The 13,630-nt window shown below is 30.4% G+C and overlaps 1 protein-coding gene across 2 annotated transcripts in view; it reads left to right on the top strand.

Moving 5' to 3' along the window:
• The window catches only part of anxa5a (annexin A5a), a 1,189,405-nt gene that overhangs the window by 20,764 nt on the left and 1,155,011 nt on the right, over positions 1–13,630 (top strand). Inside the window, exon 13 of one of the 2 annotated variants that reach the window (XR_003674903.1) lies at positions 944–2,148. Coding sequence is in view for 1 of the 2 variants with exons in the window: in XM_028458963.1 (XP_028314764.1) it covers positions 944–1,003 (60 nt within the window). In the remaining variant the exon portion in view is untranslated. Of the gene's footprint in view, positions 1–943; positions 2,321–13,630 lie in introns of those variants that run through there. The other variant, XM_028458963.1, reaches the window with a different exon arrangement.

Below are 13,630 nucleotides of genomic sequence, written 5' to 3'. Positions count from 1 at the left end.
GATTTCACTTTAAACAAATATGCAAACTGGTTGCCTTTAAATAACTACTAATTAATGTTGACTTTGACCAAAGTTTCTCAAACTTTTTTTGCTCCTGTACCCCCTTTCTCTTGTTTCTGTATGTACTCCCCTTTGTCCGACGACAACATTTTGCTAAGAAAACAATTTAAAAACAACTATAGATCATAATGATGGAATGAACGTGTAATAAATTACACATTTTAAAGAATCCCATTTTGTAAATAAGTTGAAAGAAACAGTATTTAGTGCAGTGGTTCCCAACCTTTTTGGATCGTGACCCCATTGTCATGTCAGGAATTTATGGTGACCCCTTCTGAAATTAGTTTTTGATCATGTTATATATATATATATACATATATATATATATATATATATATATATTTTTTTTTTTTTAACTGCATTTTAGTTCAACTACATTTATATTTAACAAAGTGAAAGTATAGAAATACAGTTCTTTAAGATTGTGTGTTGTTTTAATTTAAAAAAAAAAGAATAATAATTAAAACATTTCAAAAATCTATTTTAATTTTTCAGAAATTTCAGGCGACCCCAGTTTAAACTCCTGGTGACCCCACATGGGGTCCCGACCCCAAGGTTGAAAAACACTGTTTACTCCTGAATAGATTTATTTCTATAGTTTTTTTTTAAATAATTTCCAGGACCAAGACTGACACTTTATTTGTTAATTTTTCCTCTCTCTATCTCTCTCTAGTACCCCTTCTAGTGCCATCACGTACTCCTGGGGTTCACGTACCCCCATTTGAGAAACACTGACTTAGATTAATTTGATTAACTTATACATTAATTAAATCCAGTTGATCAAACAGCTTTTCATAGTGTACCTGCATTATTTCCTGTAGTCTATACGTCTTCTTCTGATGAGACCGATAGAAATGAATAAATGTGTGTTTTGTTTGTGCAGGAGGACACAACAGGAGACTACCAGAAGGCTTTGCTTTATCTCTGCGGTGGGAATGACTGATGCTTTGGTGTATTAAGCATCGCTGAGTGATGAACTCCTATAACGCTGCGAGGGATTGATTCTCACTCCTGCTTCTTCTGCTGTGGATTGAACTTGTGTGAATTAGTATTTAAAGAGTTTTTTTTTTTTTAAAGGTGCTTTGTTTGTTAGGTTTGAGCTACATGTACTGGTTTTCTTTCCACATCATGCCTTAAATGCAGAGTAGTATATAATCTTCCACTCTTACATTATTAAGCCAGGCTTGTTCACAATGCTACTGATTTCATTAATTACAAATGAGACACTGATCCAGGCGGCAGTTGATCAATAAGTAATGAGACGCTATTAGACAGTTGTTGACCCCTAGGAAGACTAATCTGTTGCTTTTTTAGACCAGTGAGAAATACACAAGTGTAACCACTAGAGGGCACTAAAACCAGGACAATGGCTGTGTTAAAAATGGCATACTCCGTAGTATACACTACATACTCAATGAGTATATACTGTCTACTATACGGACATGCGGCCCTCGCTCTAATTTTGAGCAGCCCCCAAAGCAAACAAAGCGGCCACATACAAAATTACAGAAATACAGTATAAACTAGACAACATAAATACCAAAATGACTCCAAAACAGGCAACAAAACAAAAGAAAACACAAAATTAAAAAATCACAAATCGACAACAAAAACACAGAAAACAAATATGCAAAAAAGAAAGTGTACGGGTTGCCATACCGACAACCTCCGATGCTATTGGTAGCTTTACCGAAGTACACGTACATAGCGTCTTAGGGTTAGGTTAATTATAACCCTATATTGCAAAAATGTTTAGGGTTAGGGTTAAGTTTAGTGTCGGTGTATTGATACGGCAACCGTGGGGATAGCCACTGACTACAAAAAACTCAAAAGTAAAATATCAAAATGTACTCATTTGATCCACAAAACTCACGGTAAACACATTTCATGCCGATATTCGGAAATTTTTAGAGATCCTCCATTGTGCTACTGACGAAACTTCCTGTTAACTTCAAAACAAGAGCCCTATTTACAAAAGGGTTAAAAACTAATGGAAGACAAGATGAGATGCTTTTGTTTTGAAAAGATGTCAGATTTTTAGCTTGAAGCCGGTTCCAGGACGAGTTTACGTCCCGCTCGCAATGCATTGTGGGGCAGTTGAGTATGACTAGCGTGCCCACCATGCATACTTGTCTACACATAGTATACATCCAGGTAATTCTCACTTACTCAGTCTTTTCATACTATCTAATTGGAATGTACTACATACTCCTTTTGATGTGAGACTTAGTATGAGTAGTACGTTAGTATGCAATTTCAAACACAGCCAATGTTTTTGTATTAAGTTTTTCTTTTTTTTTTTGTGGCTTGAATAGAACTAGTAAAAACTTTAATGTCTTGAAATATTGTATCCTATTATGTGTCTCTCTAATGTGTTTGCATACTTCCATATTATCTCACTCATTTATATTTGAGAACTTTTTATTTAAAGACTGATAATAAAATTTGATTCAGAAAATCATCAGAATTCTTTTTGCACCATGTCAACTTATTAAAAGCTTCTTTCATTCAGAGATGATATTAAACTTTTTATTTTATGTCCTTTCATGCGATTTGTGTTTATCTGCAGTTCATCATTAAGATATAACTTGTAATCTAATACTTTGATGGTAAAGATATTTATGAATATAAAGCTGGGGTTGATTTCACAACGAGCAAAAATCATATTTTAAATGAGTTTTTAAGGACTTTTCGTCATTTTTATGCCTTACTTCTGAGTTTGGAAGTTTTTTGGATTTTAGTCATTTTATCTGCCTTACAACCTATACCTCTATTTTAGGGTGCTTATCATAATCATAATAACGCCTTGAAATTTACTTAAGGCTATAGTTATGCATAAAATTTGGCGAAAAAATTTCAAATCCCTCAAAACAAAGGTAAGGCTATTGTAAGGCATAAAATTTGGCGAGAAAATTTAAAAGGCCTCACAATGGAGATAATGCTGTAGTAGATCGTACAAATTGAAATTGAGCTAAGGCTACAGTAAGGCATAAGAAATGCAGAAAGAACAAGAAAAGGCTATAGTAAGGTATAAAATGTGGTGAGTAAATTTCAAACACCTCAAAACAAAAGTAAGGCTATTATAAGGCATAACATTTGGCGAAAAATTTCCAAACGCCTTGAAACGGAGACATAAACGAAGGGATAAAATTTGGCAAGAACATTTAAAAGGCCTTACAACGGAGGTATTGCTATAGTAGTTCATGAAAAATCGCGAAAAATGTTCAAACGCCTTGAAATTTAGATAAGGCTATAGTATTTGCAAACACCTCATAATGGAGATAAAGTGAAGGTAAGGCATGAAAATTGGCGAGAAATTTTCAAACGCCTCAAAACGAAGGTAAGGCTATAGTTGGGCATACATTTTGGTGAAAAAATTTCAATTACCTCATAATGAAAGTCAGGCTATAGTAGGTAATAAAATTTGGTGAAAAAATTTCAAACATCTCATAACAAAGGTAAGGCTATTGTAAGGCATAAAATTTGGCGAAAACATTTCAAACACCTCATAACGAAGGTAAGGCTATAATAAGGCATAAAATTTGGCAAAAAAATTTCCAACGCCTCAAATCGAAGGCAAGGCTAAAGTAAGGCATAAAAATTGGTGAAAAAAAATTAAAACACCTCAAAATGGAGGTAAGGCTATAGTAAGGCATACAAATTGGCACAAAAAATTAAAACACCTCAAAACGAACGTAAGGCAATAGTAGGTCATAAAATTTGGCGAAAAAATTTCAAATGCAACAAAACGGAGGTAAGGCTAATGTAAGGCATAAAATTTGGCGATAAAATTTCAAACACCTCGAAACGGAGGTAAGGTAGTAAGGCATAAAATTTGCTGAAAAAATTTCAAATGCCTTAGAACGGAGGTAAGGCTATTCTAAGGCATGAAATTTGCCGAAAAAACTTCAAACACCTCATAACAAAAATAAGGTAAGAGTAAGGCATGAAAATTGGCGAGAAAATTTTAAACGCCTCAAAACAAAGGTAAAGATATAATACGGCATAAATTTTGGCGAAAAAATTTCAATTACCTCATAACGGAGGTAAGGCTATTGTAAGGCATAAATATTGGCGAAAATTTTTTCAAACGCCTTGAAATTGAGGTAAGGCTCTAGTAGGTCATTAAATTTGGCGAAAAAATTTCAAACGCCTCAAAACAAAGGTAAGGGTATAGTAAATCAGAAAATTTGTCGAAAAAATTTCAAACGCCCCAAAACAAAGGTAAGGCTATAGTAAGGCATAAAAAATTGTTAAAAACATTTCAAACGCCTCAAAACAAAGGTAAGGATATAGTAAGGCATAAAAATTGTGGAAAAAAAATTAAAACACCTCAAAACATACGTAAGGCTATAGTAGGTCATAAAATTTGGCCAAAAAATTTTAAACACAACAAATCGAAGGCAAGGTTAAAGTAAGGCATAAAAATTGGCACAAAACATTAAAACACCTCAAAACGAACATAAGGCTATAGTAGGTCATAAAATTGGCGAAAAATTTTCAAACGCCTTGAAATTGAGGTAAGGCTATAGTAGCTCATAAAATTTGGCAAAAATTTGGCGACAAAATTTAATAGACCTTACAAAGGAGGTAATGCTATAGTAGTTCATAAAAAAATTCAAATGCCTCGAAACTGAGGTAAGGCAATAGTAAGGCATAGAATTTGGCGAAAATTTTTCATACACCAAGAGGTAAGGCAATAGTAAGGCATAAAATTTGGCGAAAAAATTTAAAATGCCTAAAAACGGAGGTAAGGCTATTCTAAGGCATAAAATTTGGCGAAAAATTTGTCGAGCACCTTAAAACGGAGGTAAGGCTATAGTAAGGCATAAAATTTGGCGAGAAAATTTAAAAGACCTTTCAAAGGAGGAAATGCTATAGTAGTTCATAAAAAAAAAACGAAAAATTTTCAAATGCCTCGAAACTGAGATAAAGCGATAGTAAGGCATAAAATTTAAAAGGCCTCACAACAGAGGTATTACCATAGTAGGTCTTAAAAAATGTGCAAAAATTTTCAAACGCCTTGAAATTTAGATAAGGCTATAGTAAGGCGTAAAATTTGGCGAAAAAATTACAAACACCTCATAACGAAGATATAGCTATAGTAAGGCATGAATATTGGCGAGAAAGTTTCAAACGCCTCAAAACGAAGGTAAGGCTATGGTAGGTCATAAAAATTGGCGAAAAAATTTCAAACAACTCATAACGGAGGTAAGGCTATTGTATGTCATAAAAACTGGCGAAAAATTTTCAAACGCCTCAAAACGGAGGTAAGGCTATAATAAGGCATGAAATTTGGCAAAACATTTTCGAAAGCATTGATATGGAGGTAAGGCTAGAGTAAGGCATAAAAATTGGCGAAAAATTTCAAACGCCTCAAAACGAAGGTAAGGCTATGGTAGGTCATAAAAATTGGCGAAAAAATTTCAAACAACTCAAAACGGAGGTAAGGCTATAATAAGGCATGAAATTTGGCAAAACATTTTCAAACGCTTTGATATGGAGGTAAGGCTAGAGTAAGGCATAAAATTTGGCGAAAAATTTCAAACGCCTTGAAACGGAAGTAAGGCTATGGTAAGGCATAATATTTGGGGAAATGTTTTCAAACACCTCATAACGGACGTAAGGCTAGAGTAAAGCATTAATTTCTCGAATATTTTTCAAACGCCTTGAAACGGAAGAAAGGCTATAGTAAGGCATGAAATTTGGAGAGAAAATTTAAAAGGCCTCCCAACGGATGTAATGCTAAACACCTAAACAGGGCTAAGAAAGCAGTAAGGCACAAAAAATGACAAAAAAACTAAAATCAACCAAATTCAAAAGTAAGGCTATGCAAGGCATATTTTCTCAAAAATTAAAAAAAAAAAAAGATTTGAGCTAGGACCATCATTAGACCCTAAAAACTACTGCAAATATAATGCACATACTTAAACAGGGCTTAGAAAACAGTAAGGCACAAAAAATGACAAAAAACTAAAATCACCCAAATTAAAAAGTAAGGCTATAACAAGGCATTTTTTTTGAAATTTTCAAAAAAAAAAAAAAATTGAGTTAGGACCATCATTAGACCCTAAAAACTACTGCAAATATAATGCACATACTTAAACAGCGCTTAGAAAACAGTAAGGCACAAAAAAGGACAAAAAACTAAAATCACCCAAATTAAAAAATAAGGCTATAACAAGGCATTTTTTTTGAAAATTTCAAAAAAAAAAAAAAAAATTGAGTTAGGCCCATCATTAGACCCTAAAAACTACTGCAAATATAATGCACATACTTAAACAGGGCTTAGAAAACAGTAAGGCACAAAAAATGACAAGAAACTAAAATCACCCAAATTAAAAAGTAAGGCTATAACAAGGCATTTTTTTTAAATTTTCAAAAAAAAAAAAAAATTGAGTTAGGACCATTGTTTGACCCCAAAAACTACTGCAAATATAATGCACATACTTAAACAGGGCTTAGAAAACAGTAAGGCACAAAAAATGACAAAAAACTAAAATCACCCAAATTAAAAAGTAAGGCTATAACAAGGCATTTTTTTTGAAATTTTCAAAAAAAAAAAAAAATTGAGTTAGGACCATCATTAGACCCTAAAAACTACTGCAAATATAATGCACATACTTAAACAGTGCTTACAAAACAGTAAGGCACAAAAAATGACAAAAAACTAAAATCACCCAAATTAAAAAGTAAGGCATTTTTTTTTAAATTTTCAAAAAAAAAAAAAATTGAGTTAGGACCATCATTAGACCCTAAAAACTACTGCAAATATAATGCTCATACTTAAACAGGGCTTAGAAAACACGAAGGCACAAAAAATGACAAAAAACTAAAATCACCCAAAATAAAAAGTAAGGCTATAACAAGGCATTTTTTTTTGAAATTTTCAAAAAAAAAAAAATTGAGTTAGGACCATCATTAGACCCTAAAAACTACTGCAAATATAATGCACATACTTAAACAGGGCTTAGAAAACAGTAAGGCACAAAAAAGGACAAAAAACTAAAATCACGCGAAAAAAATGTAAGGCGATAACAAGGCATTTTTTTTGAAAATTTCAAAAACAAAAAAATTTGAGTTAGGACCATCATTAGACCCTAAAAACTACTGCAAATATAATGCACATACTTAAACAGTGCTTAGAAAACAGTAAGGCACAAAAAATGACAAAAAACTAAAATCACCCAAATTAAAAAGTAAGGCTATAACAAGGCATTTTTTTTTAAATTTTCAAAAAAAAAAAAAATTGAGTTAGGACCATCATTAGACCCTAAAAACTACTGCAAATATAATGCACATACTTAAACAGGGCTTAGAAAACAGTAAGGCACAAAAAATGACAAAAAACTAAAATCACCCAAATTAAAAAGTAAGGCTATAACAAGGCATTTTTTTTGAAATTTTCAAAAAAAAAAAAAATTGAGTTAGGACCATCATTAGACCCTAAAAACTACTGCAAATATAATGCACATACTTAAACAGGGCTTAGAAAACGGTAAGGCACAAAAAATGACAAAAAACTAAAATCACCCAAATTAAAAAGTAAGGCTATAACAAGGCATTTTTTTTTAAATTTTCAAAAAAAAAAAAAATTGAGTTAGGACCATCATTAGAACCTAAAAACTACTGCAAATATAATGCACATACTTAAACAGGGCTTAGAAAACAGTAAGGCACAAAAAATGACAAAAAACTAAAATCACCCAAATTAAAAAGTAAGGCTATAACAAGGCATTTTTTTTGAAATTTTCAAAAAAAAAAAAAAAATTGAGTTAGGACCATCATTAGACCCTAAAAACTACTGCAAATATAATGCACATACTTAAACAGCGCTTAGAAAACAGGGCATTTTTTTTGAAATTTTCAAAAAAAAAAAAAAATTGAGTTAGGACCATCATTAGACCCTAAAAACTACTGCAAATATAATGCACATACTTAAACAGCGCTTAGAAAACAGTAAGGCACAAAAAAGGACAAAAAACTAAAATCACGCGAAAAAAATGTAAGGCGATAACAAGGCATTTTTTTTGAAAATTTCAAAAACAAAAAAATTTGAGCTAGGACCATCATTAGACCCTAAAAACTACTGCAAATATAATGCACATACTTAAACAGGGCTTAGAAAACAGTAAGGCACAAAAAATGACAAAAAACTAAAATCACCCAAATTAAAAAGTAAGGCTATAACAAGGCATTTTTTTTGAAAATTTAAAAAAAAAAAAAATTGAGTTAGGACCATCATTAGACCCTAAAAACTACTGCAAATATAATGCACATACTTAAACAGGGCTTAGAAAACAGTAAGGCACAAAAAATGACAAAAAACTAAAATCACCCGAAAAAAAAGTAAGGCGATAACAAGGCATTTTTTTTGAAAATTTCAAAAACAAAAAAATTGAGTTAGGACCATCATTAGACCCTAAAAACTACTGCAAATATAATGCACATACTTAAACAGTGCTTAGAAAACAGTAAGGCACAAAAAATGACAAAAAACTAAAATCACCCAAATTAAAAAGTAAGGCTATAACAAGGCATTTTTTTTTAAATTTTCAAAAAAAAAAAAAAATTGAGTTAGGACCATCATTAGACCCTAAAAACTACTGCAAATATAATGCACATACTTAAACAGGGCTTAGAAAACAGTAAGGCACAAAAAATGACAAAAAACTAAAATCACCCAAATTAAAAAGTAAGGCTATAACAAGGCATTTTTTTTTAAATTTTCAAAAAAAAAAAAAATTGAGTTAGGACCATCATTAGACCCTAAAAACTACTGCAAATATAATGCACATACTTAAACAGGGCTTAGAAAACAGTAAGGCACAAAAAATGACAAAAAACTAAAATCACCCAAATTAAAAAGTAAGGCTATAACAAGGCATTTTTTTTTGAAATTTTCAAAAAAAAAAAAAATTGAGTTAGGACCATCATTAGACCCTAAAAACTACTGCAAATATAATGCACATACTTAAACAGGGCTTAGAAAACAGTAAGGCACAAAAAATGACAAAAAACTAAAATCACCCAAATTAAAAAGTAAGGCTATAACAAGGCATTTTTTTTGAAATTTTCAAAAAAAAAAAAAATTGAGTTAGGACCATCATTAGACCCTAAAAACTACTGCAAATATAATGCACATACTTAAACAGGGCTTAGAAAACAGTAAGGCACAAAAAATGACAAAAAACTAAAATCACCCAAATTAAAAAGTAAGGCTATAACAAGGCATTTTTTTTGAAATTTTCAAAAAAAAAAAAAAATTGAGTTAGGACCATCATTAGACCCTAAAAACTACTGCAAATATAATGCACATACTTAAACAGGGCTTAGAAAACAGTAAGGCACAAAAAATGACAAAAAACTAAAATCACCCAAATTAAAAAGTAAGGCTATAACAAGGCATTTTTTTTGAAATTTTCAAAAAAAAAAAAAATTGAGTTAGGACCATCATTAGACCCTAAAAACTACTGCAAATATAATGCACATACTTAAACAGGGCTTAGAAAACAGTAAGGCACAAAAAATGACAAAAAACTAAAATCACCCAAATTAAAAAGTAAGGCTATAACAAGGCATTTTTTTTGAAATTTTCAAAAAAAAAAAAAATTGAGTTAGGACCATCATTAGACCCTAAAAACTACTGCAAATATAATGCACATACTTAAACAGGGCTTAGAAAACAGTAAGGCACAAAAAATGACAAAAAACTAAAATCACCCAAATTAAAAAGTAAGGCTATAACAAGGCATTTTTTTTGAAATTTTCAAAAAAAAAAAAAATTGAGTTAGGACCATCATTAGACCCTAAAAACTACTGCAAATATAATGCACATACTTAAACAGGGCTTAGAAAACAGTAAGGCACAAAAAATGACAAAAAACTAAAATCACCCAAATTAAAAAGTAAGGCTATAACAAGGCATTTTTTTTGAAATTTTCAAAAAAAAAAAAAATTGAGTTAGGACCATCATTAGACCCTAAAAACTACTGCAAATATAATGCACATACTTAAACAGGGCTTAGAAAACAGTAAGGCACAAAAAATGACAAAAAACTAAAATCACCCAAATTAAAAAGTAAGGCTATAACAAGGCATTTTTTTTGAAATTTTCAAAAAAAAAAAAAATTGAGTTAGGACCATCATTAGACCCTAAAAACTACTGCAAATATAATGCACATACTTAAACAGGGCTTAGAAAACAGTAAGGCACAAAAAATGACAAAAAACTAAATCACCCAAATTAAAAAGTAAGGCTATAACAAGGCATTTTTTTTGAAATTTTCAAAAAAAAAAAAAATTGAGTTAGGACCATCATTAGACCCTAAAAACTACTGCAAATATAATGCACATACTTAAACAGGGCTTAGAAAACAGTAAGGCACAAAAAATGACAAAAAACTAAAATCACCCAAATTAAAAAGTAAGGCTATAACAAGGCATTTTTTTTGAAATTTTCAAAAAAAAAAAAATTGAGTTAGGACCATCATTAGACCCTAAAAACTACTGCAAATATAATGCACATACTTAAACAGTGCTTAGAAAACAGTAAGGCACAAAAAATGACAAAAAACTAAAATCACCCAAATTAAAAAGTAAGGCTATAACAAGGCATTTTTTTTTAAATTTTCAAAAAAAAAAAAAATTGAGTTAGGACCATCATTAGACCCTAAAAACTACTGCAAATATAATGCACATACTTAAACAGGGCTTAGAAAACAGTAAGGCACAAAAAATGACAAAAAACTAAAATCACCCAAATTAAAAAGTAAGGCTATAACAAGGCATTTTTTTTGAAATTTTCAAAAAAAAAAAAAATTGAGTTAGGACCATCATTAGACCCTAAAAACTACTGCAAATATAATGCACATACTTAAACAGGGCTTAGAAAACAGTAAGGCACAAAAAATGACAAAAAACTAAAATCACCCAAATTAAAAAGTAAGGCTATAACAAGGCATTTTTTTTGAAATTTTCAAAAAAAAAAAAAATTGAGTTAGGACCATCATTAGACCCTAAAAACTACTGCAAATATAATGCACATACTTAAACAGGGCTTAGAAAACAGTAAGGCACAAAAAATGACAAAAAACTAAAATCACCCAAATTAAAAAGTAAGGCTATAACAAGGCATTTTTTTTGAAATTTTCAAAAAAAAAAAAATTGAGTTAGGACCATCATTAGACCCTAAAAACTACTGCAAATATAATGCACATACTTAAACAGGGCTTAGAAAACAGTAAGGCACAAAAAATGACAAAAAACTAAAATCACCCAAATTAAAAAGTAAGGCTATAACAAGGCATTTTTTTTGAAATTTTCAAAAAAAAAAAAAATTGAGTTAGGACCATCATTAGACCCTAAAAACTACTGCAAATATAATGCACATACTTAAACAGGGCTTAGAAAACAGTAAGGCACAAAAAACTGAAATCACCCAAATTAAAAAGTAAGGCTATAACAAGGCATTTTTTTTGAAATTTTCAAAAAAAAAAAAAATTGAGTTAGGACCATCATTAGACCCTAAAAACTACTGCAAATATAATGCACATACTTAAACAGGGCTTAGAAAACAGTAAGGCACAAAAAATGACAAAAAACTAAAATCACCCAAATTAAAAAGTAAGGCTATAACAAGGCATTTTTTTTGAAATTTTCAAAAAAAAAAAAAATTGAGTTAGGACCATCATTAGACCCTAAAAACTACTGCAAATATAATGCACATACTTAAACAGGGCTTAGAAAACAGTAAGGCACAAAAAATGACAAAAAACTAAAATCACCCAAATTAAAAAGTAAGGCTATAACAAGGCATTTTTTTTGAAATTTTCAAAAAAAAAAAAAATTGAGTTAGGACCATCATTAGACCCTAAAAACTACTGCAAATATAATGCACATACTTAAACAGGGCTTAGAAAACAGTAAGGCACAAAAAATGACAAAAAACTAAAATCACCCAAATTAAAAAGTAAGGCTATAACAAGGCATTTTTTTTGAAATTTTCAAAAAAAAAAAAAATTGAGTTAGGACCATCATTAGACCCTAAAAACTACTGCAAATATAATGCACATACTTAAACAGGGCTTAGAAAACAGTAAGGCACAAAAAATGACAAAAAACTAAAATCACCCAAATTAAAAAGTAAGGCTATAACAAGGCATTTTTTTTGAAATTTCAAAAAAAAAAAAAAATTGAGTTAGGACCATCATTAGACCCTAAAAACTACTGCAAATATAATGCACATACTTAAACAGGGCTTAGAAAACAGTAAGGCACAAAAAATGACAAAAAACTAAAATCACCCAAATTAAAAAGTAAGGCTATAACAAGGCATTTTTTTTTAAATTTTCAAAAAAAAAAAAAATTGAGTTAGGACCATCATTAGACCCTAAAAACTACTGCAAATATAATGCACATACTTAAACAGGGCTTAGAAAACAGTAAGGCACAAAAAATGACAAAAAACTAAAATCACCCAAATTAAAAAGTAAGGCTATAACAATGGCATTTTTTTTGAAAATTTAAAAAAAAAAAAATTGAGTTAGGACCATCATTAGACCCTAAAAACTACTGCAAATTTAATGCACATACTTAAACAGGGCTTAGAAAACAGTAAGGCACAAAAAATGACAAAAAACTAAAATCACCCAAATTAAAAAGTAAGGCTATAACAAGGCATTTTTTTTGAAAATTTCAAAAAAAAAAAAAAATTGAGTTAGGACCATCATTAGACCCTAAAAACTACTGCAAATATAATGCACATACTTAAACAGGGCTTAGAAAACAGTAAGGCACAAAAAACTGAAATCACCCAAATTAAAAAGTAAGGCTATAACAAGCCATTTTTTTTGAAATTTTCAAAAAAAAAAAAAATTGAGTTAGGACCATCATTAGACCCTAAAAACTACTGCAAATATAATGCACATACTTAAACAGGGCTTAGAAAACAGTAAGGCACAAAAAATGACAAAAAACTAAAATCACCCAAATTAAAAAGTAAGGCTATAACAAGGCATTTTTTTCTAAATTTTCAAAAAAAAAAAAAATTGAGTTTGGACCATCATTAGACCCTAAAAACTACTGCAAATATTATGCACATACTTAAATGAGGCTTAGAAAACAGTAAGGCACAAAAAATGACAAAAAACTAAAATCACCCAAATTAAAAAGTAAGGCTATAACAAGGCATTTTTTTTTTAAATTTTTAAAAAAAAAAAAAATTGAGTTAGGACTATCATTAGACCCTAAAAACTACTGCAAATATAATGCACATACTTAAACAGGGCTTAGAAAACAGTAAGGCACAAAAAATGACAAAAAACTGAAATCACCCAAATTAAAAAGTAAGGCTATAACAAGGCATTTTTTTTTTGAAATTTTCAAAAAAAAAAAAAAAAATTGAGTTAGGACCATCATTAGACCCTAAAACTACTGCAAATATAATGCACATACTTAAACAGGGCTTAGAAAACAGTAAGGCACAAAAAATGACAAAAACTGAAATCACCCAAATTAAAAAGTAAGGCTATAACAAGGCATTTTTTTTGAAATTTTCAAAAAAAAAATG

The sequence above is a fragment of the Gouania willdenowi genome, chromosome 10 (assembly GCF_900634775.1).
Source record: "Gouania willdenowi chromosome 10, fGouWil2.1, whole genome shotgun sequence".
In the NCBI taxonomy this organism is placed as follows: domain Eukaryota; kingdom Metazoa; phylum Chordata; class Actinopteri; order Blenniiformes; family Gobiesocidae; genus Gouania; species Gouania willdenowi.
Note: the sequence above shows the minus strand (reverse complement) of the source record. Positions and strands in the feature narration are given on the sequence as shown.